This window comes from Eutrema salsugineum, unplaced genomic scaffold, assembly GCF_000478725.1.
Source record: "Eutrema salsugineum unplaced genomic scaffold, Eutsalg1_0 scaffold_9, whole genome shotgun sequence".
Taxonomy (NCBI): domain Eukaryota; kingdom Viridiplantae; phylum Streptophyta; class Magnoliopsida; order Brassicales; family Brassicaceae; genus Eutrema; species Eutrema salsugineum.
The window spans coordinates 10209999-10236373 of record NW_006256342.1 but is presented as its reverse complement, the minus strand read 5'-3'; the positions used below and the strand labels follow the sequence as shown (position 1 = coordinate 10236373).

The 26375-nt window shown below is 33.6% G+C and overlaps 3 protein-coding genes across 5 annotated transcripts; 2 read left to right on the top strand and 1 right to left on the bottom strand.

The window, feature by feature from the left end:
• Window positions 1–6913: 6913 nt before the first annotated feature.
• Window positions 6914–9416, top strand: LOC18009043 (probable lactoylglutathione lyase, chloroplastic). Its single transcript, XM_006391448.2, has 9 exons — window positions 6914–7235; window positions 7459–7666; window positions 7749–7873; window positions 8008–8072; window positions 8175–8387; window positions 8503–8550; window positions 8707–8814; window positions 8901–9041; window positions 9124–9416. The coding sequence occupies exons 1-9, from the start codon at window positions 7115–7117 to the stop codon at window positions 9163–9165; spliced, it is 1071 nt and encodes a 356-aa protein (XP_006391510.1). The 5' UTR covers window positions 6914–7114; the 3' UTR covers window positions 9166–9416.
• A 2101-nt stretch (window positions 9417–11517) lies between these two features.
• On the top strand, window positions 11518–21519 carry LOC18009068. Of its 2 annotated transcripts, none has more exons than XM_024153581.1 (12): window positions 11518–11600; window positions 19129–19226; window positions 19303–19389; window positions 19483–19612; window positions 19707–19746; window positions 19834–20024; window positions 20124–20266; window positions 20352–20543; window positions 20625–20884; window positions 20980–21090; window positions 21167–21272; window positions 21376–21519. In XM_024153581.1, exons 2-12 carry the CDS (start codon window positions 19144–19146, stop codon window positions 21386–21388), a joined length of 1356 nt encoding a protein of 451 aa, XP_024009349.1. In that variant the 5' UTR covers window positions 11518–11600; window positions 19129–19143; the 3' UTR covers window positions 21389–21519. The 2 variants fall into 2 exon arrangements, with proteins under 2 accessions (XP_024009349.1, XP_006391509.1); XM_006391447.2 differs by lacking the exon at window positions 11518–11600 and adding an exon at window positions 18747–18932.
• Window positions 21520–21726: 207 nt separating this feature from the next.
• LOC18008986 (trafficking protein particle complex subunit 3) lies at window positions 21727–23735 on the bottom strand. Of its 2 annotated transcripts, none has more exons than XM_006391445.2 (6): window positions 23604–23735; window positions 23322–23406; window positions 23055–23152; window positions 22716–22815; window positions 22321–22503; window positions 21727–22046 (listed from the first exon to the last, which is right to left on the bottom strand). In XM_006391445.2, the coding sequence occupies exons 2-6, from the start codon at window positions 23376–23378 to the stop codon at window positions 21924–21926; spliced, it is 561 nt and encodes a 186-aa protein (XP_006391507.1). In that variant the 5' UTR covers window positions 23379–23406; window positions 23604–23735; the 3' UTR covers window positions 21727–21923. The 2 variants fall into 2 exon arrangements, with proteins under 2 accessions (XP_006391507.1, XP_024007460.1); XM_024151692.1 differs by having other exon boundaries at window positions 23645–23678.
• Between the last annotated feature and the right edge of the window lie 2640 nt (window positions 23736–26375).

The following is a 26375-nucleotide window of genomic DNA, read 5'->3' as shown; positions in this document are numbered from 1 at the left end:
GACCATGTTCATTGCTAGAGACCCAAATAGGTCTCTAATCCATTTTTTATTATTAAAGTGGGTTTAGAGACCCAAATTAGAAACTCTCTTATTTTATGAGTCCATTGTTAGAATCTTTATGGGTATCTAAAATATATATATATTATTTATTATAAAAGAAGATAATTATTTTATTAAAAATATTTAATACAAAAACATCAAAACATATAAAAAAGAAATTTTGCCATAACTTTTCAGTTGTTATCTAGTAGATGTCCAAAATTTTTTAATAAGTGCTCAACCAAATCGTCTTTCAATTGTTGATGTTGTTGTCTATCACGAAGTCTAGTTAGCACAGCCATCATATTTCCAACATTTGTAGTCATATCTGTTTCATAAGAGAGATCCACATACGAACTTACGCTTCCTTCTCCGGGTTGGAATTCTGAAACATTAAAGTGTGTGTAGTCATTTCTTTCGTCTTCTACGATCATATTATGGAGTATGACACAAGCTCTTAATCTTTCCTATTTTTGCTTTATCCCAAAACAAAGCAGGATTTTTTTACAATGGCAAATCTAGATTGCAAGACTTCAAAAGTATGTTCGACATCTTTTCGACCACCTTCTTGACGCTCCGCAAATAAACATGCTTTATCACCTTGTGGAAGTTGAATAGATTGGACAAAAATTACCTATTTTGGATAAATACAATCTGTCAGATAGTATGCCAAATTGTAATCCCTTCCGTTGATGGTGAAATTCACTTGTGGAACTTTACCTTTTATTATATCATCAAAAACGGGTGAGCGATCTAGAACATTTATATCGTTTAAGGTACATGGAACTCCAAAAAACGCACGCCATATCCACAATGCAACAGCCTCTAAAACGATTGTGGGTTTTGTTGTACCACGTGAATATTGCCTTTTCCAAGCGGTAGGGCAATTCTTCCACTACCAATGCATACAGTCGATGATTCCTTTCATTCCGGGAAATCCGTGTTGCTCTGCAAAGTAAAGTAAGTGTTCAAGATCATCCGGTGTGGGTCTTCTCAGGTATTCATTGCCAAACAAATTTATTACTCCTTCAAAAAAAATTTCCAGACATGAGCGAACAGTAGTTGCACCAAGCCGGAAGTATTTGTCTACTGTATCAGCCGCACTGCCATATACCAAAAGACGAATTGCTGCGGTACACTTCTGAAGTCCGGATAAACCAGGCCTTCCAAGAGCATATTTCTTCTGACGAAAGTACCGGATTTCATTGGATAGTCGATCAACAATCTTCATGAACAACGGTTTATTCATTCTAAACCGGCGTCGGAATAGATTAGGGGGTATGTTGGATTTTTACTGAAATAATCATTCCATAAACGTATATGGCCTTCTTCTCGATCTCTTTCGATGAAAGCTCTTTTTTTTTCCTTGAATTGGATGGTTCCTGGTGATGACCATACTCAATGAAAAGATTGTCAAAAGCTGGATCAAAAGCTTGATCAAAATATTGATCAAATTGTTGATCAAGACTTTCATCAAATGATTCATCAACATTATTATTTGAAGATGATGCCATAGTGTTTAAGTGGATTTGGTGAAGTAAAAGAAAAAGAGAATGATATATAGAAAAGATAAGAAACAAGTGAAAAAAAAAAACAAGTGCGATATAGAAAAGAACTTCGATTGGTTTGAATAAGAGAAAGAGTGAGAGAGTACAATAAATCGATTGGTTTGACAATATACCAATGAAAAGCAAACTATATATAGAAGAGTGTTGAGTGAATTATGTGGTCTCAATGAACAAATAACACTTGTGGTCTCAAAGTTTTATCTACACACTTTGGTCTCAATGTTTTATATACACTTTTAATTAAAATTTACAAAGACAATATCTTCCTTCTCTTGTTTCTATGTGCCCACTGGTCTTGTGATTTTGTGCCGACTTGTTTTTCCACTTTATATCATGTGAGCTGTCTTGTTGTTTTGTGCCAACTTCCACTCCAAATCTCCTTGAAAACCAAAATAACCGAGTTAACAAATGCATAACATGAACCAAACCATAATCAAAACTTTTAATGAACAAAGGACCTTGTAATGCATTCAGCAAAGTCTCCTCATCTCAGAATGAACCGGAGCATGATCCGAACATGAACCAAAAGCCAGGAAATAAGTCATATCAATTATCATATATCAGTGTATCATTTCGGAACATGAACAAAACCAGAACTGATGAGCAGACAACATGAATAAAGCTGATTTATAACATGAATAGACCAAGCATTCACACTTCTAAAACATAGCCAATTTAAACATTAAAAGCATTGTCGTAAATGACAAGTACAAAGCCAATTCATAAAAAAAAAAATGAAACAAACAAGAACTGATGAGCAGACAACATGGAACAGACACACATGAAACATACAAAACAAACATACAATCACTAAGTAGACAACATCTCGTTGATGAGCTTCATCTTAAGTGCTTCTTCAACCTCAGAAAGGGGTTCTTTTTGTGCAATGAGGCTGTCTAAAAGGCCCATCTTGGTCAGTCTCTCTTTAGCTGTTATGTCCTCTCATTTGATGTCCCACAGCTTTTGAAAGTCAGTCACCACTTTTCCTTCACCCGTAGTTTTTTTCCCTCTTGCCTTTGCAGCCTTCACACCAGGAGGCCGATTGCTAGAAATATCTTCTTCACCACTCTTCAGCTCCTCTGCAGCAGATCGCGGTGATTGCGAGCCCTCATCACTCCTTCTCCTTTTTGCATCATTCTTTGTTGTGGAAAGATTCTCACACCACTTTTGATCATTCCTCAACTCCTTCCATGCGTGTTCAAGATTGAACTTCTTCTTGTGATTGATTAAGAAGATCTGGTGGGCAAGCTTAATCACGTCATTCTCATTCATCTTATTCATCCCTTGTTGTCGCCTCATATGCACCACGGAACTTACACACAAGATCATTCATCTTGTGCCACATCTGCTTGCATTGCTAGCCAGACGAGGTTCACGGGAATCAGCATTTGGACTTGCAGCATAGTACGCCGCTATCCTCTTCCAGAAAGCTCCACTTTTTTGCTCATTGCCCACTACAGGTCTTTACTCGTGTTTAACCAGGAACTGATGAGCAGGATATCGTCGCTGGGGGTCCAAGTTCTCCTTTCTCATCGCTCTTGAGCTGTAGACTGAGTAGACTGTGTACCGAAGGGCTCATCAAAGATAAGTGTTTCTTGTTGACTATTCAACAAGTCAACAAAGTTTGAAGGCTGAGAAAATGGAAATGTAGAAGAGAAATCCATTACAAAGGAATGGAAGAGAGAAAGAAGACAACGAATGGAAGAGAGAAACAAGACAAGGAATGGAAGAGAGAAAGAAGACAAGGAAGACAAGGAATGGAAGATAAAGAAGAGAGATAGAAGACAAGGAATGGAAGAGAGGAAGACAAGAACACACGAAGTAGTGTGTGTGTTTAAGAAGATCTTCTTTTAAGAAGATCAAAGGGAAAACAAGTATCTGCGTTTAATAAAGTTCAAACAAAGGAAAGAAAAAATCATTTATCAACACTTAACCACTTCGACGAGACATTAACCTAACAAAGAGCATTCAACTCAATTCTAACAACCCTTTATTACCATTAACTATCTCTAACAAGCATTTATGACCAAACCTATCTAACCATTCTTATGCCAACTCTAACAAACAACCTAAATAAGCCTTTATTACCATTTAGATAGTGTATTAAAAAGCTTACCAGGTTTGTCCGCAAGTTGCACTCCTTCCACTTGTTCCACTACACTCGCCTTGGAAGATTGCCCTTTTCGTGAGCTGCATTCAAAGATAAACAAGTTTGGTTAGCTGAAATGGTTGGAGATAGTCATCAATGCATATAGACAACCACAAAAGATAAACAAGTTGAGTTGGAGATAGTCATCAATGCATATAGACAGATGCAGTGAAACTTATCTTGACTGAATCCAGCAAACACAATCTCAAGCAAACAAAAAGGCCTATCAAGCAAATACAATGAGCAAATACAAAATCAATTTCTATTTACACTAAGTCAACAATCGATGTAACCAAAACCATAAAAACCAAACACCCATACATCGATCCTTAATCGATGTAATCAAACCATTATCAAACAAATCCTAACTCAATTTCAAGAGTCAAACACTAAAACCATATACTATATCCTTAGTCGATGTAATCAAAACCATAAAAACAAAACACCCATACATAAATCCTTAATCGATGTAATCAAAAGCATTATCAAACAAATCCTAACTCAATTTCAAGAGTCAAACACTAAAACCATAAAACGCCAATACCCTCTATCCCAAAGCAATAAATCGATGAAATCAAAATCATAAACTATCCATAACTATCTAATCAAAACGATGAAGGAAAAAACAAACCAATCTAAACAAAACATAGAATCGACGATTGAGAACGAGAGTGAGAGAGAAATAGAAATCCCTTACCGTTATCGTCGTTACAGATGACCGAACGCCGGATCGGAATCAAGGATGAGCCACCGCCGGTGCAGAATCGAGTCGCCGATTTTTCGTTTCCAGAATCTCCTTCGACGGAATGAGCGAGGTGAAGTTTCGAGTTTAGAAAGAAATGAAGAAAGAAAAAAAAATTGTCCCCATTTTACAAATGCCAATAGCATCCTCCCACGTGTCTCTGGAGACCGTCTCCAGACGCTCCCAAATAAAGAGACACATCTTCTACTTTTTAAGCCCAACCCAATTAAAAAAATGAAAAGTATTTATTAAAAACCCATTAGAGACCCGCAATAATCATGCTCTAAGCTTTACACTCTATCGTCACACATTAAACAGAACAACAAACATTCGGTTTTATAACTCGACCAATTTTGTAACAAAGCAGTGGTGAAACATACTTTTAACCTCGAGTCATGCACCAACTCTCAACCCATGTTCCTCGGACAAAGTCAGCAGGCGGTAGTGGTTCCAGATCTGAGAGCATAGTTCTTCTTTTGTTAACTCTGGTTTATACTTGGTTTAACGTTTTGATTTCGGTTATTTATTGGTACATTGGTTGAGTTAATTAAAATGTAATTTATTTAGTTTAAATTAATATTGAATTATTTTCTAATACCATTTCCAATTTTAACAAAAAAATCAATAATTTATGAATTTTGTAATCTAGTCTTTTTGATCTATTATTAACAAAATTTTAAGACCATGTTTATTGGTCAGAATCTTTTGACCAAATTTATTGGTCAAAAATATTATTTTGTGATCAGTTTATTGGTCAGAATTTTTTTTACCAAAGTTATTAGTCACAAAATTTAACTATTTTTTAACCAAAATTTATTTTCGATTAACGATTTTTGACAATTCAGATTTGGTCAAACATTAGTCGAAAATAACTGTTTTCGACAAATTTTTTTTACTGTTTTAGTAGTCAGATTTGGACATGTTTTTTGTAGTGCATCTCTACTTAATTACTTGAAGTCTTCCAAACACTTTATTACATCCACATTTCGAGTCCATGCATAACCCGACCTAGTTAGGCTTGATTTTGATTCAATGAGGTATAATCACTATGATCACAAAATATCACTTAAGTTTGTATTCTTTAGGTCTCGCTTTTGATGTTTTATTACGTGTAAACGAACAATTTAACATTTTGAAAAAAAAAACTAAAAAACTTTTTTATACATTTATTTATAAAGCCTTTCTATATAAATTAGTTTTATATATAGTCAAATAATAATACTTACGTTACAAACCAATTTAATTTTTTTAGATCTCATCAAAGGATTCTCCCATACACATGTCTCCCCCATAGAAAAAAATCAAAAAACAAACTACGAAACTATGGAAAAGTAATGACCCTTAGTAGGTCGTAACTTACAATATATAACATAAAGTCTAACCTAAACCATCATCACCCATAAATATTATTTATTGCATTGTTCACGAAAAGACCTTAAAACCAATATGACCCAAATGGCTCGGTCATCAGCTACAACTACAGTTCCGATAGCTACTACAATCATAACAGTGTTATGCTTCTTTCTAGCCGGTGATTTGTCAGATGCCCGAAATCCGACCACCTATATTGCTGAATGTAAAAAGAAAGATATCCTCGGTACGTATATAAATTTATTATTTAGTTTAGTGGAATTTTTCATAGGAAACAGAGAGGACTCTTTTGATGCTGTATAATAGTGTAATTTTTTTTCTTTCTTACGTGAGTTAAAATATGATCCACTAAACACATTCTGTGATCATGTTAATTACAAAGTAAACATCAAATTTTATGTAATAAGAATCTGATCGACTAACTGACATAGATGCGTTCACTTAATTACAAAGTAGTAACAACAACGATTTATATAATAATTAAGACAACAAAATCAAAAATTTTCCAGAATTGTAATATTTAATCCATTTAGCCATTAGAGTTTCACATGATCTCTCTGACCTCAAGATTTATCAGCGTTGGAGATGATGAGCTGGTGTACAGTCATGATTGAAAATTTGAAGTTACATCATGGCGGTCTCCTAATTCAATTATTTTAAAAAACCCAAATTTTTCTAAAATAATTATAAAATGCTCTAAAGCGATTTTAATATATTAATTATAGTTATATTTTTAATCCACTAATTTTAGTTAGAAAATTTCATTTTAAAACAAGCAAAATACTAAAAAGTTGATAAATATTATCATAGTAAAAAGTAACAAAATTATGTTTTCAAAAGGTAAAAAAGTATACCATTTATTACCATAGTTATTTGCCTATTTCTGTACTAAAAATTCCGAAAAGATAAAATAAAGTATATATGCTGTAATCAAAATACCTGCTCCATTTTAATCTTTTTTTTTTGTCGACAATCTTTTTTTTATAAATTGACACAACAAAAAGATACAAAACAAAGAAAAAAAAAATATGCTGTCGACCAACAAAAAACAAAAGAAAAAAAAACAAAAAAAACAAAAATTATACGGGGTTCCTTGCTTTATCTTCACCGTTGGCTTCACTCCCTCTCCGACGGAGGAAAGATACCACCGCTTTGCTTCACAATCACAAACACACAATATTCGACGACTGTGACGCCTTTCACAAAACGCACCAGCTTCTGAATCTCAAACGATTCTCGACGAAGATGGTGAGGATAATCCCCATGGCCTCCTCCATCCGACCTTCCTTGGGCTGCTTCTCTGCCTCTCCTCGCTTCCCCGTCTCCTTCCTCTCCCGGAATCTCCCTCGCACCCTTTCTTACTCTCGTAATCATCCTCCACCTCGTAGATTTTAATCGTATATCGTTGACTACACGAGAGATAGATAGAGAAAGAGATACAATCGGATATCAATCATTGTTCAATTGATTACTGGAATCTGGAACTAGGGTTCAAATTTCCCCTGTGATTGGTTTTACTCTGCGTTTGTTAGATAAATATGCTTCCGATAGATATTGATCACTCTTGTTCATTTGCTTATTGAATCCAGATGTTCCTCAATCACATCTCTTTGGTACAAATACTCATAAGCTTTTGAGAAGAAGTGTAAACTGCTTAGGAGTAGCTGAATCTGGAAACGCAGCTCAAGCAAGCACAGCTACTACTAATCAAGACGATCTTCTCAAGTGGGTCAAAGATGACAACAGACGAATGCTTCATGTCGTTTATCGTGTTGGCGATTTGGACCGGACAATAAAGTACTTGGCTTCTGATATGATTTTAATATCTTTACAAGTAGCTAGCATTTAAGGATTTAACAGAATTATCTAATTGTTGCAGATTCTATACAGAATGTCTTGGAATGAAGCTTCTACGCAAGCGTGATATACCAGAAGAGAAATATACAAATGCTTTCCTTGGTTATGGACCTGAAGATTCACATTTTGTAATCGAGCTCACTTATAGTAAGTCATTTCTGTATCACCTCCGTTGACGCTACTGCAAAGACTCACCTCCATTTAGCTCTACTGAGCTCAAGGCTATGCATTTTATATTGAGATGGTTTGGCTTAGCGTCTTTACTTTGATATTGTTTCCAGATTATGGAGTTGATAAGTATGACATCGGGGCAGGTTTTGGCCACTTTGGTATTGCTGTCGACGATGTGAGCCTTTTTGTTTTGTGTGTTTGTGTCTTTTACTCAAAATCTTTATACTTTATGTGTCTTATTAGTTATTTCTAAGAAGTTAACTTTGATTCCAAAAAGGTTGGGAAAACTGTAGAGCTTATAAAAGCCAAAGGGGGCAAAGTATCACGGGAGCCTGGTCCTGTCAAAGGTGGCAAGACTGTGATCGCATTCATTGAAGATCCTGATGGTTACAAATTTGAACTCTTGGAAAGAGGTCCTACACCAGAACCTTTTTGCCAAGTTATGCTCCGTGTTGGTGATCTCGACAGGTCCATAAAATTCTATGAGAAGGTGAGTCCTATGAAATTGTTTCCAGATGTGAGAATTTATATATAGCCTGAACAATTAGTGTTTCTATCTGAATGCATTATTACCCTCTGATCATACGTGCTTGTTTTCTTTATAGGCTTTTGGAATGGAACTTCTGCGCACAAGAGACAACCCAGAGTACAAGGTAACTTGCAATGCCTCACAGATATAATTCGTACCCGTATGTTTCCTTTTCTATGTGTCTGGTCTTCTCTATTCAGTTTCAGATTGCAAAAAACAATATTGTTGTTCGATGTTTTGGCTCTCTATAAACTCAATTACCGTAAGTGGTTATTTGCAGTACACAATAGCTATGATGGGATATGGTCCGGAAGATAAATTTCCTGTCCTAGAGCTGACATATAACTATGGTGTCACTGAATATGATAAAGGAAATGCTTATGCTCAGGTGAGATAAAAATTTGACATTTCTTTCTATGTGGAAGCTAGCCATTCTTCTTTTTAAAACTTTGTAAACAAAAAAATTGTTGTCAGATTGCAATAGGGACGGATGATGTGTACAAAACTGCAGAGGCTGTAAAACTCTTTGGTGGGAAAATCACGAGGGAACCTGGTCCCTTACCAGGTATAAACACGAAGATCACCGCGTGTTTGGATCCTGACGGTTGGAAATCGGTAAGATTTATTGTGTTGAGAGAGATTCATCATTTGATGGAAATAGCTCTGACTAATCGTGTGACTTTGGGGGCTTTTACAGGTATTTGTGGACAACATTGACTTTCTCAAAGAACTGGAGTGAGAGGAGAAAGGAAGCACCAATATGGCTAATTAGCTATGAGTGAAACAGGAGGAGGTGCTTGTTTGTTTTACTTACATCAGTTGGGGTTTAATATATATCTCTCAGTGGGACTATTTGTTCAAATTTAATGATTTGCTTTTCAAAATCTAGTATAGTTTATTCTACAGATAATCCTACGCTGTGCCTTGTATATCAGTCCTACTCATACCATTATTGCCATTGAAATAAGATGAAAAGTGAATGATAAATAAGAACAAATACCAAACTTTGCAAAAAAAAAAAAAAAAAAAAAAAAAAAGAAAGAAAAATAATTATAAGAAATGACTATCCCATCAACACAATTTGCAGAAACTAAGCTAAAAAAACGACACTATACAATTTTTTTTAATATACTTTCACCCCTATTAATCTATATGGCTAGCTTATCATCTATCTTTCTTTTTTTCTTTCTCTTTCTCTCTCCTCCATTCTCCTTTCTCATTTCTTCTTTCTCATTTCTCCTTTCTCTTCTTCGTCTCTATTTTGTATGTCTATATTATATTTTTTTTCACTTTCATCTTCGAGATTTATTCTTTGAAAATAATATTTCCCCAACAATATTATTACCGGATCTGTTTATTGAAAAGTCTGGATCTAACATTTATTGTATATGATCAAAGCTGGTGAAATTATATCTTTGATTTGAACTTTCAATCAAAAATTAGCATTGATTTGGTTGTACACTGGTATAGTCATCCTGACTTCTCCATCGTTGATCAAATTAAATTTCGTTTTTGACTTTTTTTGTAAGGAATAACAACTTCGTATTCAACTGCTAGAACAACCGACGATTCTATTAGATTGATGCTAACATATATAATAATATGTATCTAGCTGCATTATTTTTATAATTTTATTATTAAACAGCTAACATATCTGCTAGAATGTTATATGTATTTATAGCGTACTAACTACAAAAATAACACCTTTAACAATCTAGATAATTTATTATTGTTATCAATCTAACATAGTTTTTATCTAGTTAATTATAATGTTAGACGTTAATTTTATATGTAACCTGCTACATATATCAATAACATCTTTAGTCATATATATAACTTATTATTGTTATCAGTCTAACATATTTTTTACCTAGTAAATTATAGTGTTAGACGTTAATATATATGTTAAAGTGTTAAATGTATCAATAATATATTTAATCATCTATATAACTCATTATTGTTATCAATCTAACATTATATTTATCGTGTAAAACATAATGTTATATCTAAATTTATATGTTTATATATGATATAATAACTATTAATCTATAACAATGTAACTTGTTATTATAATATATATTGTTCATCTGACATAAATAATTTGTGTGGTTGTGATTAATGGAGAGATATCTCCCCTACCCTATAAAATTTTCGCAGTCAGCCTACAAGATTATATATTTTTTTGTCAGATTACATCGTTCAACTTGACAACATATATCTGGGAGTACAAATGTCTTTGCTGATGACCATAAACACAGTAACTTTTAGTTTGCTGTGGGCCCTTGGTTATTCTTGCAAATTCGTCTCCCTTTTAGATTATTAACTCAAGAAAGAAAGAGTATTGCACTCTGTGTACTTGGGTATTGACTATTGACAATGATGATACTTGAGTAAATGTTTCAACAAAACTTATACCAACTGGCAAGCTAAGACAAACTTAGACAAATAGTAAAAAAACCCTCTACTCTTCTCCGTATATCTCTTCCTAACTCTCTCACATTTCTCTAAAACCCACCAGAATTTGTGAGGTAGTATGTCCATAGAGTTTAGCACAAGATTTCCTAGGTAGTATGCTTTCCTTTTTTTTTAATTCTTTTTTTTTTATTGATTTGGTATTTTATATATATTACAACTAGGAAAACTTGTGTTGATCTTTGCGGATATACTACCTCATATAGTTCTAGTATTTTACACAGAGTCAATCCTTGACTAAAGCTGGTAAAACTAGGGTTCTAGGCGCCAAAAATTTAATAAAATTTTAGAGGCAGCAAATTCTAAAATGTGGTTTAGTGTAGTGGTTGTTTACATTTTTAGGCTTAAAGGTTAAAAGTTGACACAATTGTTTGTGATTGGGCTTTTTTTATATTTTCTTAAGGCTTAATAATGGTATGGGCCGACTCTAATTTTGCATCGTTTGACATGTTTAATCTTTTTTTCCTTACTAAGGGTTAATTTTCAATTTATAAAAGGTTTAGTATATTACACGATGTCGTTTGATGTATTTAATCTTGTTTTCTTCGCTTAGGGTTATCTTTCGTTCTATAAAAGGCTATCAATCTCACAACATTTTGTAATATCACGAAAGCGCCGACTATATCCCAAAGAAAGTTTGTGTTGGATTTCGATTGTATCAGCGAAGAGACCTTGAATTGAGTTAGAAGATTTAGTAAAAAGGTATGATATCATATATACAAAAAAAAACAATTAGGTTTTAGATCCATTCAATTTAATCTTAAGGTATCAAATGCTTGCATATTTTGTTGTTGTTGTTTTTACTTGTGGAGATTTTCTTACTGTCTCTTAATTTTTACTCTTCATCTCATCGTTTTTATTTTGTTATTCTAGTTTAGTCTCTTATTGTTTATGATTAATTTGTCACTTCTTAGTTCTAAATTTTTTTAAAAAAAAACTCAAACTTGGTAAATGTCCTATAAATTTCATATATAGCCTCTTAGAAACATCCAAGACATGTTTTTGATCCAAGATTCTATTAAAACAATAGTCTCGAAATTCCTGGATTTCCAAGTAATTTGATTAGAGATAAAAATATCCAGATCTGGTTCAAAAAAGAGTTTTGGAGTTTTTGGATATGAATCCAATAGTTTGATCTAAGGCCTTGATTGGCACAGCTTTTATAATAGCTTTATGCTTAAAATCATTCAATCAACTTTTATTAATAGAGCATTTAGGAGAGCATTTAGAAGATGCAAATACTCTTCTAAATGCTCATTCATCTATGCTTTCACATGGAGTTTTTTCAAAGCATTATATTTTTAAATATTTTAATATTCCAAAATAATTTTATATTATTAATTTATTTTGTTAAAATAACATCAAAATTATATTTATATTAAAATATAAATCTTACATGTTAACACTAATATTTATTATTATAATTAAGTAAGAATTAAATAAAGATGAATAAATTTTAAAAAGAATTATACTATAAATACAACACATATAAATAAATATATTAAATATTTATATAATATATATATATATATATAATTACTCACAGCTCTACCAATCACTTAAAATATATACATTAGTAAGAGCATACAACTTTAGCATCACACTGCTTATGCTACTTAAGCATAAGACCACCTCCATCCATAGTATACAAAGAAGGGGATCTAATCCTAATTTTAATAGTTTTTTATTCTTTTTAATGCACTAGAACTCCATTATAATTTTTTCATTAGATTAGTGTCCAATGGTAGTCTCTTAAAGGGAGGCTCTACTTGTTTTTTTTTTTTTGCAATTTTTCAAATACAAACATTTTTATGAATACAAACATTATATTAATACAAATATTTTATTAATACACACATTTTATTAATACAAATATTTAATTAATACAAACTTAGACATAGAATACAGAAAAACAAAACAAAAGAGAGATGCAAATCATAACCCGGAAATAATAAGATTAGTTGTAATCTTGAATTGAACCAAAGTTATTCCACAAATGCTCAACTAAATCTTCTTTTAATTGTTCATGCGTAGTTCGAGAATGCAGTGAATTCCGGATGACCATAATATTAGTGAGATTTGAAGGCATATTGGTAGAATACGTCATATCCACATGTGAAGTTCTGTTTGATTCTCCTTGTGTGAATTCTTCAACATTAGACAAACTGTACCCATCTCGTTCGTCTTCTACAATCATGTTATGAAGTATTATACAAGCTCGCATAATTTTTCCTATCTTCACCTTATCCCACATCAGAGCTGGATTTTTGACAATGGCAAACCGAGCTTGCAAGACTCCAAAAGCACGCTCGACATCTTTACGGGTAGCTTCTTGACGTTTTGCAAAAAAACATGCTTTGTCACCTTGTGGTCGGCTTATAGATTGGATAAATGTAGCCCATTTTGGATAAATTCCATCGGTGAGATAGTAAGCTAAGTGATACTGTCGTCCGTTGACAAAGTAATTCACTTTCGGAGCTTTACCTTGTAATATATCATCAAATACCGGAGAACGATCGAGCACATTAATATCATTTAAAGTACCTGGCGGGCCAAAAAATGCGTGCCATATCCAAAGATCTTCTGAAGCTACAGCCTCTAAAACGATTGTCGGTGTGCCAGATCCTCGTGTGAATTGTCCGGCCCAAGCAGTGGGACAATTTTTCCACTCCCAATGCATACAATCGATGCTTCCTATCATCCCGGGAAATCCGCGAGATTCTCCACTATCTAGTAGGCGTTGAAGATCTTCTGGTGTGGGTCTTCGTAGATACTCATCTCCAAAAAGATATATGATTCCTTCTACAAAATTTTCCAAGCAAGAAAGGGCGGTGCTTTCACCAAGCCGGAGGTATTCATCAACCGCATCAGCCGCACAACCATATGCCATCATACGAATGGCTGCCGTAGATTTTTGTAGTGCAGAGAGACCGGATCTTCCGGTAGCATCTCGTCTTTGTTGAAAGAATGGAAGATGAGTAGAGAGGCCATCAACAATACGCATGAACAAAGGTTTGTTCATTCTGAAACGACGACGAAACATATAGGGTGGATATGTTGAATCTTCCCGGAAATAGTCGTTCCATAAACGGATATGGCCTTGTTCCCGATCTCTCTCAATATATGCTCTTTTTTTTTTGGTTGATCTTTGACGATTGCTCTGATTAACAAGTAGATTTTCAAATGCATTTTCATATGCATTTTCAAAAGCTTCCTCGAATTTGTCTTCAATAATTTTCTCAAAATTATTATTGGATGAAGATGCCATAGAAGATGGTTTTTTGTTATGAGAAAGAAAGATGATGAAGAGAGTTAGAAAACGATGTAGGAAGAAGAGAGTTGTAAGAAATAAAGATGATGTTGAATAAGATGATTTGTTTGTGAGCATTTGCAATCTTCTAATATATAGACAATACGCTTGAGTTTACACCATTCATTGAATATGTGGTGGGATGAGTTGTGTGGTGTGTAATAAATTGTGCCATAAATTGTGTAATAAATTGTGTGGTGTGTACATATGAATACAGAACCACCACTTGCTAAAGACTTGGCCAAAAACATCGGATAAAAAGAAGTGGGACATAACAAATTGGGACAGAAAAAGAAGTGGGACTTAAAAACATCGGCTAAAAGTTTTTAACGGCCAATACAAAATAGCAGGCCCAAAATATAGCTAAGTACCAGTTCCAAACCTTATATTGCACAAAACATCGGCCAAAATAATAATGGTGGCCCAAACCTATATGAATATACAAATTGTAGCCATTTCTTCAAAGCCTCCTTTGTAGCCGTTTGTCCATGACTTTGTTGCCTGCAATAAGAAAAAAGAGATCATGAACAAGTGAATATAAGTCATACAAATGATAAAGGAAACAAAATCATATATATATATGGAGTCTTGAATACAATACATAGAACCTAAACCAAAAGACAAACAACTGAAAGGCTTTATAAAAATACATAGAACAAACATTACAAGACATAGAAGTTATACCCGAGACTTAACAATATGACATACCCAAAAAGACTTAACAATATGACATACCCAAAAGACTTAACAATATGACATACCCAAAAACTAACTCATACCAAAGAAAAACAGACCTCACCCTTAACTCACTCATACAAACTCTCACATATTTGACAACATTTCCTTAATGAGCTTGTTCTTAAGCTCGAATTCTACCTCAGTAAGAGGTTCGGTTTTTGCAAGCAGATTTTCGAGTATCTTTTGCTTGTTAGTCTTATCTTTCAATGCTAACTCCCTTTCCCTTAGCTCAAAGATGCTTCTAAAGTCCACTAAATCCTTACCATCTTCTTCCAAACGACCACCATTGGTCTTTGTTGTTTTTTTTTTGCCCTTGGAAGCTTTTACACCAGCAGGCCGAGGAATTCCTTCATCATCTCCATGCCTCAAAGGAGCATCGGTTCCTTCAACTCTAGCACCATCGGTTCTTCTTTTTTTTGAGCTTCCATTTCCTGCCCACTTCTGATCATGACGCAGTTCTCTCCAGCAGTGCTCCATGGTGAATTTGTGTTTGTAATCATTGTGGAATATCTCCAAAGCCAGCTTCATTACATCATTTTCATTTTGACCTGATGTTTTTTGAGATGAAGCTGCCTCATACGACCCAACAAACTTGCAGACAAACTCATTTATCTTGGCCCATCTCTGCTTACAGTTAGTTGGCCCTCTCTTATCTTCAGCAGACACGTCAGGACTCGCCGCATAGTAGATGGCTATTCTTTTCCAGAATGCATCTGCCCTTTGCCCATTGCTGATGATTGGATCCTTGCTGGTATTAAGCCAGGCGCTTATAAGCGCAAGATCTTCAGCAGGAGTCCATGGCTTCCTGGTCTTACGCTCCTTCTCTTGTGCATCAGTTGGACTTGGAGCATCACTCCATTGTGTTCCAAACACTGGAACTTGTGAATCACCGAGTGCTATGGTTGTTTCCATGGGTTCAAGGCTATGGGTTTGGGTTCTTTGTTGGCTAGTTAGCAGGTCCATGAAGCCTGATGTGTCAGAAAAAGGATTAGTTGAATCCATTGGAAGGTTTAGTGAATGTGTTTAGGGTGTGTGTTTGGGTGTGTGATTTCGGTGTGTCTTTTAAAAAGTGTGGAAAGAAGTTTGGGTGTGTGTCTTTTAAAAAAAACAAAGTGAGCTTCAATATATAGAAGCTTATTCAAGATGGAGTTAGCATTGAAGATAGATTTAAAGTTCAAGTTAAGTTAGAGTTAAGTTAGAGTTTGTAGTTAAGAGTTTGTAGCTTCTGAAGACATGAGCAAAAGAAACTATTTATTAGAGTTTTAACCGAAGCATTCATTGTGACACAAATGCATTGATTCCACTCTCACATTTATCAACCGTGACATAGAGCAACTACAAATCACATCCTAATTCAACAAAGCATTGACTACAATATCTAATGCAAACCTAACCACTACAGAGCATTGATTCAATCAGTAATCCAATCCATCCAAACCATCAATCATCAACCACATCAAAGCCTTCCTAATTCATTAACTCACTACATTTTCGGGAAATCAATAAACTGAGTAAAAATCTTACTTGTAATATACCCATCTCTGAATTTGCTTTGACTGTGCTTTGATTTACATCAAATAAGCCATTGCCGATCAGTTGTCTGTACCTCGACCGATCAAATAAGCATCGCCGATCATCATCCATCCATCCACCCATCTTCGCATCTGCAGCGCCGATCTTCGCATCTGCAGCGCCGATCTTCGCATCTGCATCCACCGATCTTATTTGATCCATCCACCGATCAAATAAGCATCGCTGATCAGTTGTCCGTTTAATCGCCTCTCTCTCGCCTCTCTCTGATATCACTGAAGTCTCCTCCGAAGAAGACGAAGAAGGTTAGACAAAAAATAAAAACCAACCCAACTTCAAACCCTCTAATCAAAACAGAGTGTTTGAATAAATAAAATCAAAAATAAAATAAAATCATCTAACCAACCACAACGCGACACGTCGGAGTAATTAATGGGTCTCCAAAAACTACTAAATTAGGATCAATCCTGCTTAAAAACATGATTAAAAATTTTCTTTTTAATTAAAAAAGCCATTAGAGACTCTCCTCATCCCCCCATTGGACATGCCCTAATGCTTTAATATCAACTATATCAATCAATGCCAAGTGTAAGGATATCCTTATCTATTTTACAAATGTAATTGAACATATTTAAACTTGTTTTCCTCGCCTAAGATTAATTTACAATCTGTAAAAGCTTATTGATCTCACAACCTTTTGTATGTTTCTATTACAACATTGATGAAAGCATCAGTTATGTACAAAAAAAGTTTTCGTTGGATTTCGATTGCAAAAACGAAGATTTAAATTAATTTTTTTTATGTCAATATATTTATTTTTAGTTTCTTATTCATTTAAAAATTATTTATGATGAATAATGCCATGTTAAATTAATGTTTTGATTGCTGCATGATTTAGGAGATACTCTAAAGTGAATTTCATATTAATATAAAATTTAAAATAAAGTAGTTTTCAAATTACTACTACAATTTTGAAATTAATATAAATAATTAGTTTTAGTTGAAATTTACATAAATGTATCCATCAAATATATTATAAATTGAAGTTCAATTAATCTATAGATTTCTTTCATTAATTTGATTTTAAAAGTTTTCTGCTAAATGATGTTTAATATTATTTTTAATATTTATTTAATTTTTTTTAGCTGTCAAGTGTCAATAACTTTTTTATACTAAATAAAGTTAAAGTTTGGTAAAGTTAATCCATTAATAAAGACATTTTGACTGTCCATAATTTTTTAGTTAAAATTGTATTTTAAAATCTCTGCTAAATATGTATCTAGTATTATTTTTAATATTTATTTAACTTTCTAAGCTGTTAATGACAGCCTGTCATTTACTATGGTATTTTCCAAAACATACCATTTTTGTTGTCATATTTCATTTCTTCGTTGGTTTAAGTCCATTTTTCTCCTATTGTTTATATTTTTTAAATATCGAAATTGAATAAATCATAAAAGGAGAAAATATATTATACCTATTTTTAAAATGACCGCTTGTTTTTCCTTTGCAAATGATTTTATTTTTCTTCTGTATTTTTACCATTGCTTTTCCAATAATGCAAGTGCTCGGTATTACAATTCCAAATTGTAGAAAAACATTTAAAACACAGCACTGGTCCTATTAATAATTATTTTTAGGTTTTTATATTAATGCAAGTCAACAATATATTCCATTTCCAAATTTTAAAAACAAAAGTTTTTAAAATAACTTTGGAAAAAAAAGTTTTGAAAGACAATAAATCACAGTAATATAATAATCGTAATAATATTATCAAATAAATCAATAATAACAGTCCAAACAAAAAATCAATAACAAGTCAATTATTTAGAAACAAATTTTTTAGAAACAATTTTTTTTAATGAAGTATTTAGAAACAAATATTTTTCCTGAATTATTTAGAAACAAATTATTTTTTTAGAAAAGTAATTTAGGAAAAAAATTATTTTAGAAAAGAAATCAAATTTTGTTTTAGAAACAGAAAACAATTGTTTCTAAAATCTGGAAATTGTAATATATTGTTGACTTGCATAGTCGCATTAATGGAAAAAAAAGTCAAATACAGTGGTAAAAAAGGAGAGAAAGACAAGTTCAGTGAACACTTTGCAAATGACCAAAAAAATGAAGCGGCCCTTTTCACCCTCCTCAATCTTTTTAAAAAATTTGACTGCTTTTTCGTTTTCCCTCTCCAATTTGTTTTCGCTTCCTCTAAATTTGCTTCGATTGGCTCTCTTCTGGTGCGAGTGATTGAGATTCTCGAGTACTCGACAAAACCCAATTGAAAAGTTTCTTCCTTTCGAATTAGTTCTCCACCCTTTCTTCTCTTTTGAGGGTTTTTTCTTCTTTGATTGTTAATGGCTGTGGACAATAAACCATCTAAACGTACAACGAACCCTGGAGTTCGTGTCATCGGTGGAAGAATCTACGATTCTAGTAATGGCAAAACTTGTCACCAGGTTAAACCATGAACAATTCGAGATTCTGATTCTGCCCTTTTTATTTTGTTTCAAATTGTGTCAAGTACCAACTGAGAAAACACAACTTTTTTTTATTTTTTTTGTTTGTTTCAATCGAACCCATCTTTCTTTGATTTGAGTGACTCCTTCCACACTGAACCCAAATTCTAAAATTCTGAAAGTTTAAATCTTGCAGTGTCGACAGAAGACGATGGACTTTGCGGCGTCGTGCAAGGGTATGAAGAATGACAAGCAATGTACCATTAATTACTGTCATAAGTGTTTGCAGAACAGGTTTGCTTGTTTTCCTTTTCTCTTTTCAATCATATGATTCCTGCGATTATGTGTCTCTGATTTCGGTATAAATTAGGTATGGTGAGAAGGCAGAAGAGGTGGCAACCTCAAGTGATTGGCTATGTCCTAAGTGCAGAGGCATCTGCAATTGCAGTTTCTGCAGGTAAAATTTCAGATCTTCATTGCTTTGAGATTTGAAGCTTATCAACAAATTAGAGAGCCTTTTTGTTTTTTTTTCTTTGTTTTTGTTTTACAGGAAGCAAAGAGGCCAAAACCCCACAGGAATATTGGCACACAAAGCTAAAGCAAGTGGGCTATCATCAGTCTCTGAGCTTCTAGAAGTTGAGGGCAATGATAACTTTGCTTATCAGAAGAAGGCAAAGCAGGTTAATTCATTTCTCTATCTTTACTGATGTGAAACACTCTCTGATTCAAGATTTTTGTGATCTAAGCTTTATTTGATTTATGTTGTTTCCGCAGGAGGATGTTTCCATGGAAGGTAGAAGTGTGGAACTAATTGGTAAGAATACACGTTTTTTTTTTACTTTCAAGTGAGTGTTGAAAAGGAAAGACTTAAGACTAATATTTTTTTAATGTTATGAATCAGATGTTCCCAAAGTGGCTGCCAAGATCAAGAAACCCAAAGCCACTAAGAAAGTGAAAGATAAATTTCAGTTTGAGGCTCAAGTTGAACTTCCTCAGGGTATAAGCTTGACTAATGTCTCAGGCATTGATATACCCACTGAAGAAACTGGAAATGTATTGCAGTTTCTTGAGTTTTGTTCAGCCTTTGGAAAGGTATTGTAGTTAAACTTATGATCTGTAATCATTCCTTGTGTGTGTTTCTTAAATATTATTACTCTTAATATGTTTCATTTTCTACTGTTTTTTTTATAGGTTCTTGGTGTGAAGGAAGGACAAGCTGAATCTGTTGTTGCTGAGCTTTTCTCTTGTGGGCGTAACACAAAGAGACAACAATACGGTTTTGTTGTCCCGATGATGATCCGATTGGTGGCTATAATATCACAAGATAGAGATATGTATGAGTGCTTTTTTTTATCATCTGCCATGATAAGTTATCTTTTAATGCTTTTATTTTCTAATGCATTTGAATTAATATTACAGGTCCTTGTCTCTAAGTGAAACTGACGGCACTTGGTTCAGTTCTGTTGGAGAGTGCCTGTTGCAATCAGGAGTCTTGAGTGATGATTTCTCACCTGAAACTTTCAAATCAGGTGTTTCTGAGTATAAGAAGATGGATGCATCAACAAGGCTCAAGCTTCTCAACCTCTTATGTGATGAATCACTTGGCACATGGTAACGTACTTATATATATTCACGTTTTCTTGTAGTTTATGCCTCGTTATGACTTAACAACACCTGTTTTAAATTTTCCAGGGCAATGAGGAACTTCATGGAGAACGAACTCACAGAGTCTGAAACGAAGAAAAGAGAAGCAAAACAAAAGGCTGCAGCTGCAAAGCAAAAGGAGAAACAGCTGAGGCAGAAAATGCAAGGTGATCTTGTCAAAGCCCACATGGAAAAAAACGGAGCTCCGTTGTCCATTGAAGAGCATAAGGCAATGTTGTCTCAAATAAAAGCTGAAGCCAAAGAAGCTCGTGGCGAGATGCTGGAGGCAAAGGGCATGACATCTAGAAGTAAAATCTGAAATCCCTTAAAAGACTCTTTATTACCAAATATTGTGTGTTCATATGCTCTTATGAAGCTTTTAACCTAACAAACCTTTTTGCAGAGAATCAAAAATGTGATGCTCTTAGAACTGATCCGATCCTGTTGAATGACGGTGGTCGTGTTCTCTGGAAACTAAATTGCTTTAATGAAGAACCAAAGTTTTTGGTTCAAGGTAGTGAAATTTATTCAACTATATGTTTATTTGTTTTGAAGTAGTTTAAAATCTCTAACCCTTTGTTAATGCACAGATCTAGGAACATTTGATGATATGCCTCCACATGAAAATTGGTTAGCCTTTAAGCCTGAGCAGAAACAAGAGATAGAGAAGTATATGAAGTATACCTCTGCCAACAGGTGAGCTATTCTCATAGAGAGGCTATTATCAGCAATGTTATATTTGAATTAATCAAATTCTTGGCATGAAACAATATAACAAATTCTTGCTTCTATTTTGTAGGATGAGAAAGTGATGCGAGCACAAAAGAATGCAAATGTGGAAATTAATTTAAAGCATGAGAATAGAGACTATCATATAATTTTTAAGTTTAACTCATTTCTTCTCTTTCTGTTATCTTGGCTTCTCTCGGTTCAGTTCGGCTTAATTTTTATTGTATAAATCAATTGAAAGTCTGAAACTGGCCCAATATTTTGGTTTAAGGAAAATCGATGTGGAATTTATGATTTTGCCTGTTTTATACCTCAAATCAGTCTCAAACTGTGATGATTTGGTTAGGCTTACAGGTCACATACTCGCATAAAAACTCAAATCTCACCATCAACAAAGGATTTTGTTAGGCTTAAACTCTTCTTACATTAACCCATAAGAACATTAAGAAATAGATTAATGGTTTGTCCCAAACATAAAGCAGTATTAAAAGCTTATGGTTTGTATTTCCGGGAAAAGAAGAAGAAAAAAAAACAAGCTAAGAAAGCAGAGAGACAAAAGAGACTACGAATAGTAAATAGTTTCTCTTTGTGTAAGAGCGAAGATAAGAGAGAGACATTCTATTCATCATCCTTGTAAGGATACTCCTCAGCGACTTGCTTCAGTAACTTCACCTGCAACTCATAAGCATCATCTCCTCGAAGAACATCACGTGTCCATGTCACTTCTGTCTTCATTGAGACCTAACATTGTTCAGAACAACAAAAACAATAAGATAAACTGATACGTATTCTTTCAGATTAGGGGCCGAGGGAGAAAACTTCGTTATCATTGGGAGTATTACTCACTGTTTCTGTTTCTAACATCTTAACAAAAGTCTCTAACAAAAACACTAAGCCCAAACCAAGTTCTGCACTTGATAATGGAGTAGTAAGAGAAGTTTCTTAATTGTTTGTATGAGAAGCTTGAAAACGCAAACTATGTAATCAAAGAAACGGGGAGAAAAAGGAGACTAACCATTTCCAAAGCGCCTCTTATGACTCCACTTAAGACATTGCAGTAGTAAAGACCTTGGCAAGTATCGGGAAGTTCCACGAAATCAACGAGCGGGTTATCCTCCAAGATTATACTGCAGCAAGTCCCATCCGCGTCCCAGCTTGACACTGATGCTGTGACCCCCAAGAACATCTTGAAACCCACCTATGTAATAACGCAAAAAAGCCTGTTACTACTTCTCAATCGTGACAAAACCAAAGGAGAAACCAAAAACTCTTCTTTGGTAATCTCAGTGTGATAAAACCAAAAGGAGAAACCGGAAACTCTATAAGGTTTATTAAAAGTTCCGAGGAGAATGAACATTCATATGACGTGCAGTGTAAAATGGTGATACTAAACAAATGGAAATGGCAAACCTTGGCAATCATTTCCGCAGTTTCCCTGAAATCAACGCATCTGGAAACACCAGATTTGGCTAGAAACTCATCGATAAGTCGGATTCCAATGTTGTATCCCCTGCAGAATAAACACAAACCTTTGGATAAGAGGTTGATAGTAGAAAACAATCAAACACTCATCAGTGTATGTTCCTGAAAGTATAAAGCTTTATTACCATATGAACAAAGGAGCTAGAGAGACATAATGCATAAGAACTTCAAACACAAGAATGAAAAATTTACTAACATGAAACAAGACCAAACCATGGAAGAGAGCTAATAGAAAGCGTAGTAGTAGTAGTAGAAGAAGAAGAATACATTTGATCAAGCTGCTTGTTGACTTCCTCAACTTCTTCAAGATCAGTAAGCAATTGACGCACAATTGCACCATATGTCAACGTGAACAACTCCGCATTCTACAGAAAATGAATCAGATTCCAACGAAATCAAAACAAAATCGAAGCAAAGATTCCGAATCGGCTTCAAAGTTCACTTCTTTCACAATCCTAACATAGTATTACTAACAGATCCGACACCAAATGAAGCATACATAGAAACAAGGTTGTTTGAAAATCTGAACTTTACCACGCGATCGATGCTGGAGAAGATCGCATCACCGGATCGAGGACCAACCGGAGCCATCTCAGAATTTCACCAAACTACAATTAGTCTGCACATATAAAGAAGGAATCAGAATGGGATTAAAGAAGACACAAGTGAATCTCTTAAAACTCATGTATGTATGTAGATCAGATAGTGTCTGTAGCAGAGGGGATTGAAATTCAACCAGTAAGAATAATAAGGCCAGTCAATCGAAAACCCAATTGATCAAAACTGTAAATTAGTTGTTTCGATTGGAACAACCACCTATCAATCGCTTCACAGTTCCACAAATCGATAAATTTCACCTCGTAGCAGCCGGCCGGGGTGAAGAGGAAGAAGAAGAACAAATTAATAAACCGATTTATGAATTCAATGCCCATCATGGGTACATTGATTTGCCACTTAACCAAAACCGGTTTCCTTTTGAAACAAAATTTCTTTTAGTCAACTTATGAATAAACCTCTTTTTTTTTTCTTTTTTTGAACTTCTTCTTATGAACAAACCTCTTTTTTTTTTCCATTCTGAACAAAACTCTTTTTTCGTACGTTGAATAATTAGTACATCGTATTATCTCTGTTCTACATCAGTTTTTTATTTTAGTCACAATAGTCTGGGATTATATAAAATTGAGTGTTGACCAAAAATAAAAACTGAAAGTCTTTTGGAAAAAGACTACATATTGCTCTTGTAATTCATTTTAATGTTTATTCATTTCTCACAAAAATTTATTAGTCAACAAACTAACTAAGTAATTCTAGAAATGTAGCTTTAAATAAAGTACATTTAAAGTTTTTTGAATTCCTATATTTTATATTAAATTTGATTTTTACACGTGCTAGATGTTTAGCTTGTATTCATTTGATAAAAAATATGTGATTAATAATATGATTTTTTATTAATTTGAAAACTAATTCATGTATTAAAATGAAAATATTTTAACAAAAAAGCTTATATGTTTCTAAAAGCCTCACTCAAATGGTCACTATAACATATCAATTGACAATGAAAGCATTTAAATCTAGCAATAATTTCTGTGCATGTCTCCATTGATCAAAGACAAAACATGACATATCCTCATGCTAGCACCAAGAACAATTACTTTTTATGCAGAACTGATCTTGAATCCATATGTTTGTGCTGCAAAAACTCAAACAACATTGCCCAAAGAGGAAAAATCTGGTTCACAGATTGTTGGTTTGAAACCTCTAAACCTAGGAACTTACACAACTCGGGCTTACAAATGTGGTAAGTATATAGCTCTAGATCGATGATGAATAAGAGACTGTTGGTCCAACACCAATGGAAGAATTTGTTATTGATGTTTTTCCATGGTTTTAGAAAAATACAGCACAATTTTCTTACACCATTGACCTAAAAGATGTTAATGTTGTTTTGATCACTCTTGGTGTGTCAAAATAGGGTGATGATGTCTTCCACTTTAATGCTACACTGGTGAAAGGATTGGTTGAGTATGTTGCAACTCTTAGTCTAGATCATTTCATATCTATCGTCAACAATATAATTTGATTCTGGTATAGATTATTAAATTTATTTATATTAAAATAGAGAGATGATCCAATTGTATTTTAATTTTTTGATTGGAAAACAGTATTTTACATTTTAGCGGAAAACAAAATTTTATATTTTTGTTGGAAAAATAAATTTTTACATTTTTTGACAGAAAAACATAATGTTATTGTCAACAACATCCTAAACTCCAAGGTCCATCTACAATAAGTTGGTGGACATGAGGGAATGATCTGCTTGCCCCATCTAGTGAAAACTAAACCATCTCGATTTTAGTGAAAACTGAGGAAAAAATGAAAAAAAAACTTTCTGTTAGGATTCAAAATACGGTTCTTTTTAATTATGTCAATTGCAGAAATTGCATAAGCATTTGTCATGTCACTCCTTCATGCTTTGGATGGTGACGATGATGTCTATGCATTCGCTTTTGTGATGTTTGTAGTATTGAACACATTTCCATATTTTGTATCAAGGATCAAGTTAAAAATAAAAAATTGTTGATCTAATCATTTTTTTGTCAACACTATATTCCCTAGAACATTTAGGAAACTCAAACCAACATATCAAATTTATATAAACAATATCATGTGGATAGATTCGAGTACTTCATACTAGTTTGTCAGTTGTTGTGTCTGTTTTCATTTTTAAATTTAAATTTTCTAATTTTATAAAAATATTAGTCTTATTACTTCAGAAAAAAAAATGTTTTTAAAATTTTTAAAACATAATTTTTATAGGAAAACAGCTTATCAAACCAAATCTCAGAATTTCAATACCCGTCAAGATGGGCTCTGAATGATAACCATATCAATAAGTAATCTCATTAACTTAAGAAAATATTATTTGTCTGAAAAAATATATACTTTCAATTAACCGATATAATAAGGATCGAAGAACATGTATCACAAATAATTAGACCCCCAACAACTCGGTACGCCTCAATTATTTATAATATTATACTAATAATTACAAACAAAAATATTGTAAAGTCCATTGTCCACCTTAGAAGAGGCAAAGAGCATGCCCTTCACGGGATTATCACATGTCGACCGGAATTCATCCGTACAGTACATGTTATATGGGATTGTCTTTGCCTCTTTGTAACACTTTTTTTTGTTAGTCATAAAAAAAAATCTGTTCTAACTAATTTAATTTAATTCTTATTTTGATTTTAACCCTTTGAATAATCTACAGACCCTACAATAAGATAAACAAGTAAATATACAAGAAGGCTTCGGATACCTTTGTCTGCATCCAAGGATTTGAGGCAATGCGATAAGTTAAAGATAGAGTTAAATGATATTGTCTCCATTTTATCATATCATTGGGGCTTTTACGTCCCCCACATAACATGGTTACAATCCAAATATTATTTTTTAATTAATTGTACTGCTCTTATAATTTAAAATTCGATTACGCAAAAAGAAAAAGACCTTCAAGAATGTTGTCCTAAATTATTTTGCCTATTTCTTTTATCAAAAACGTCATTTGTTTTCAGTATATATTGT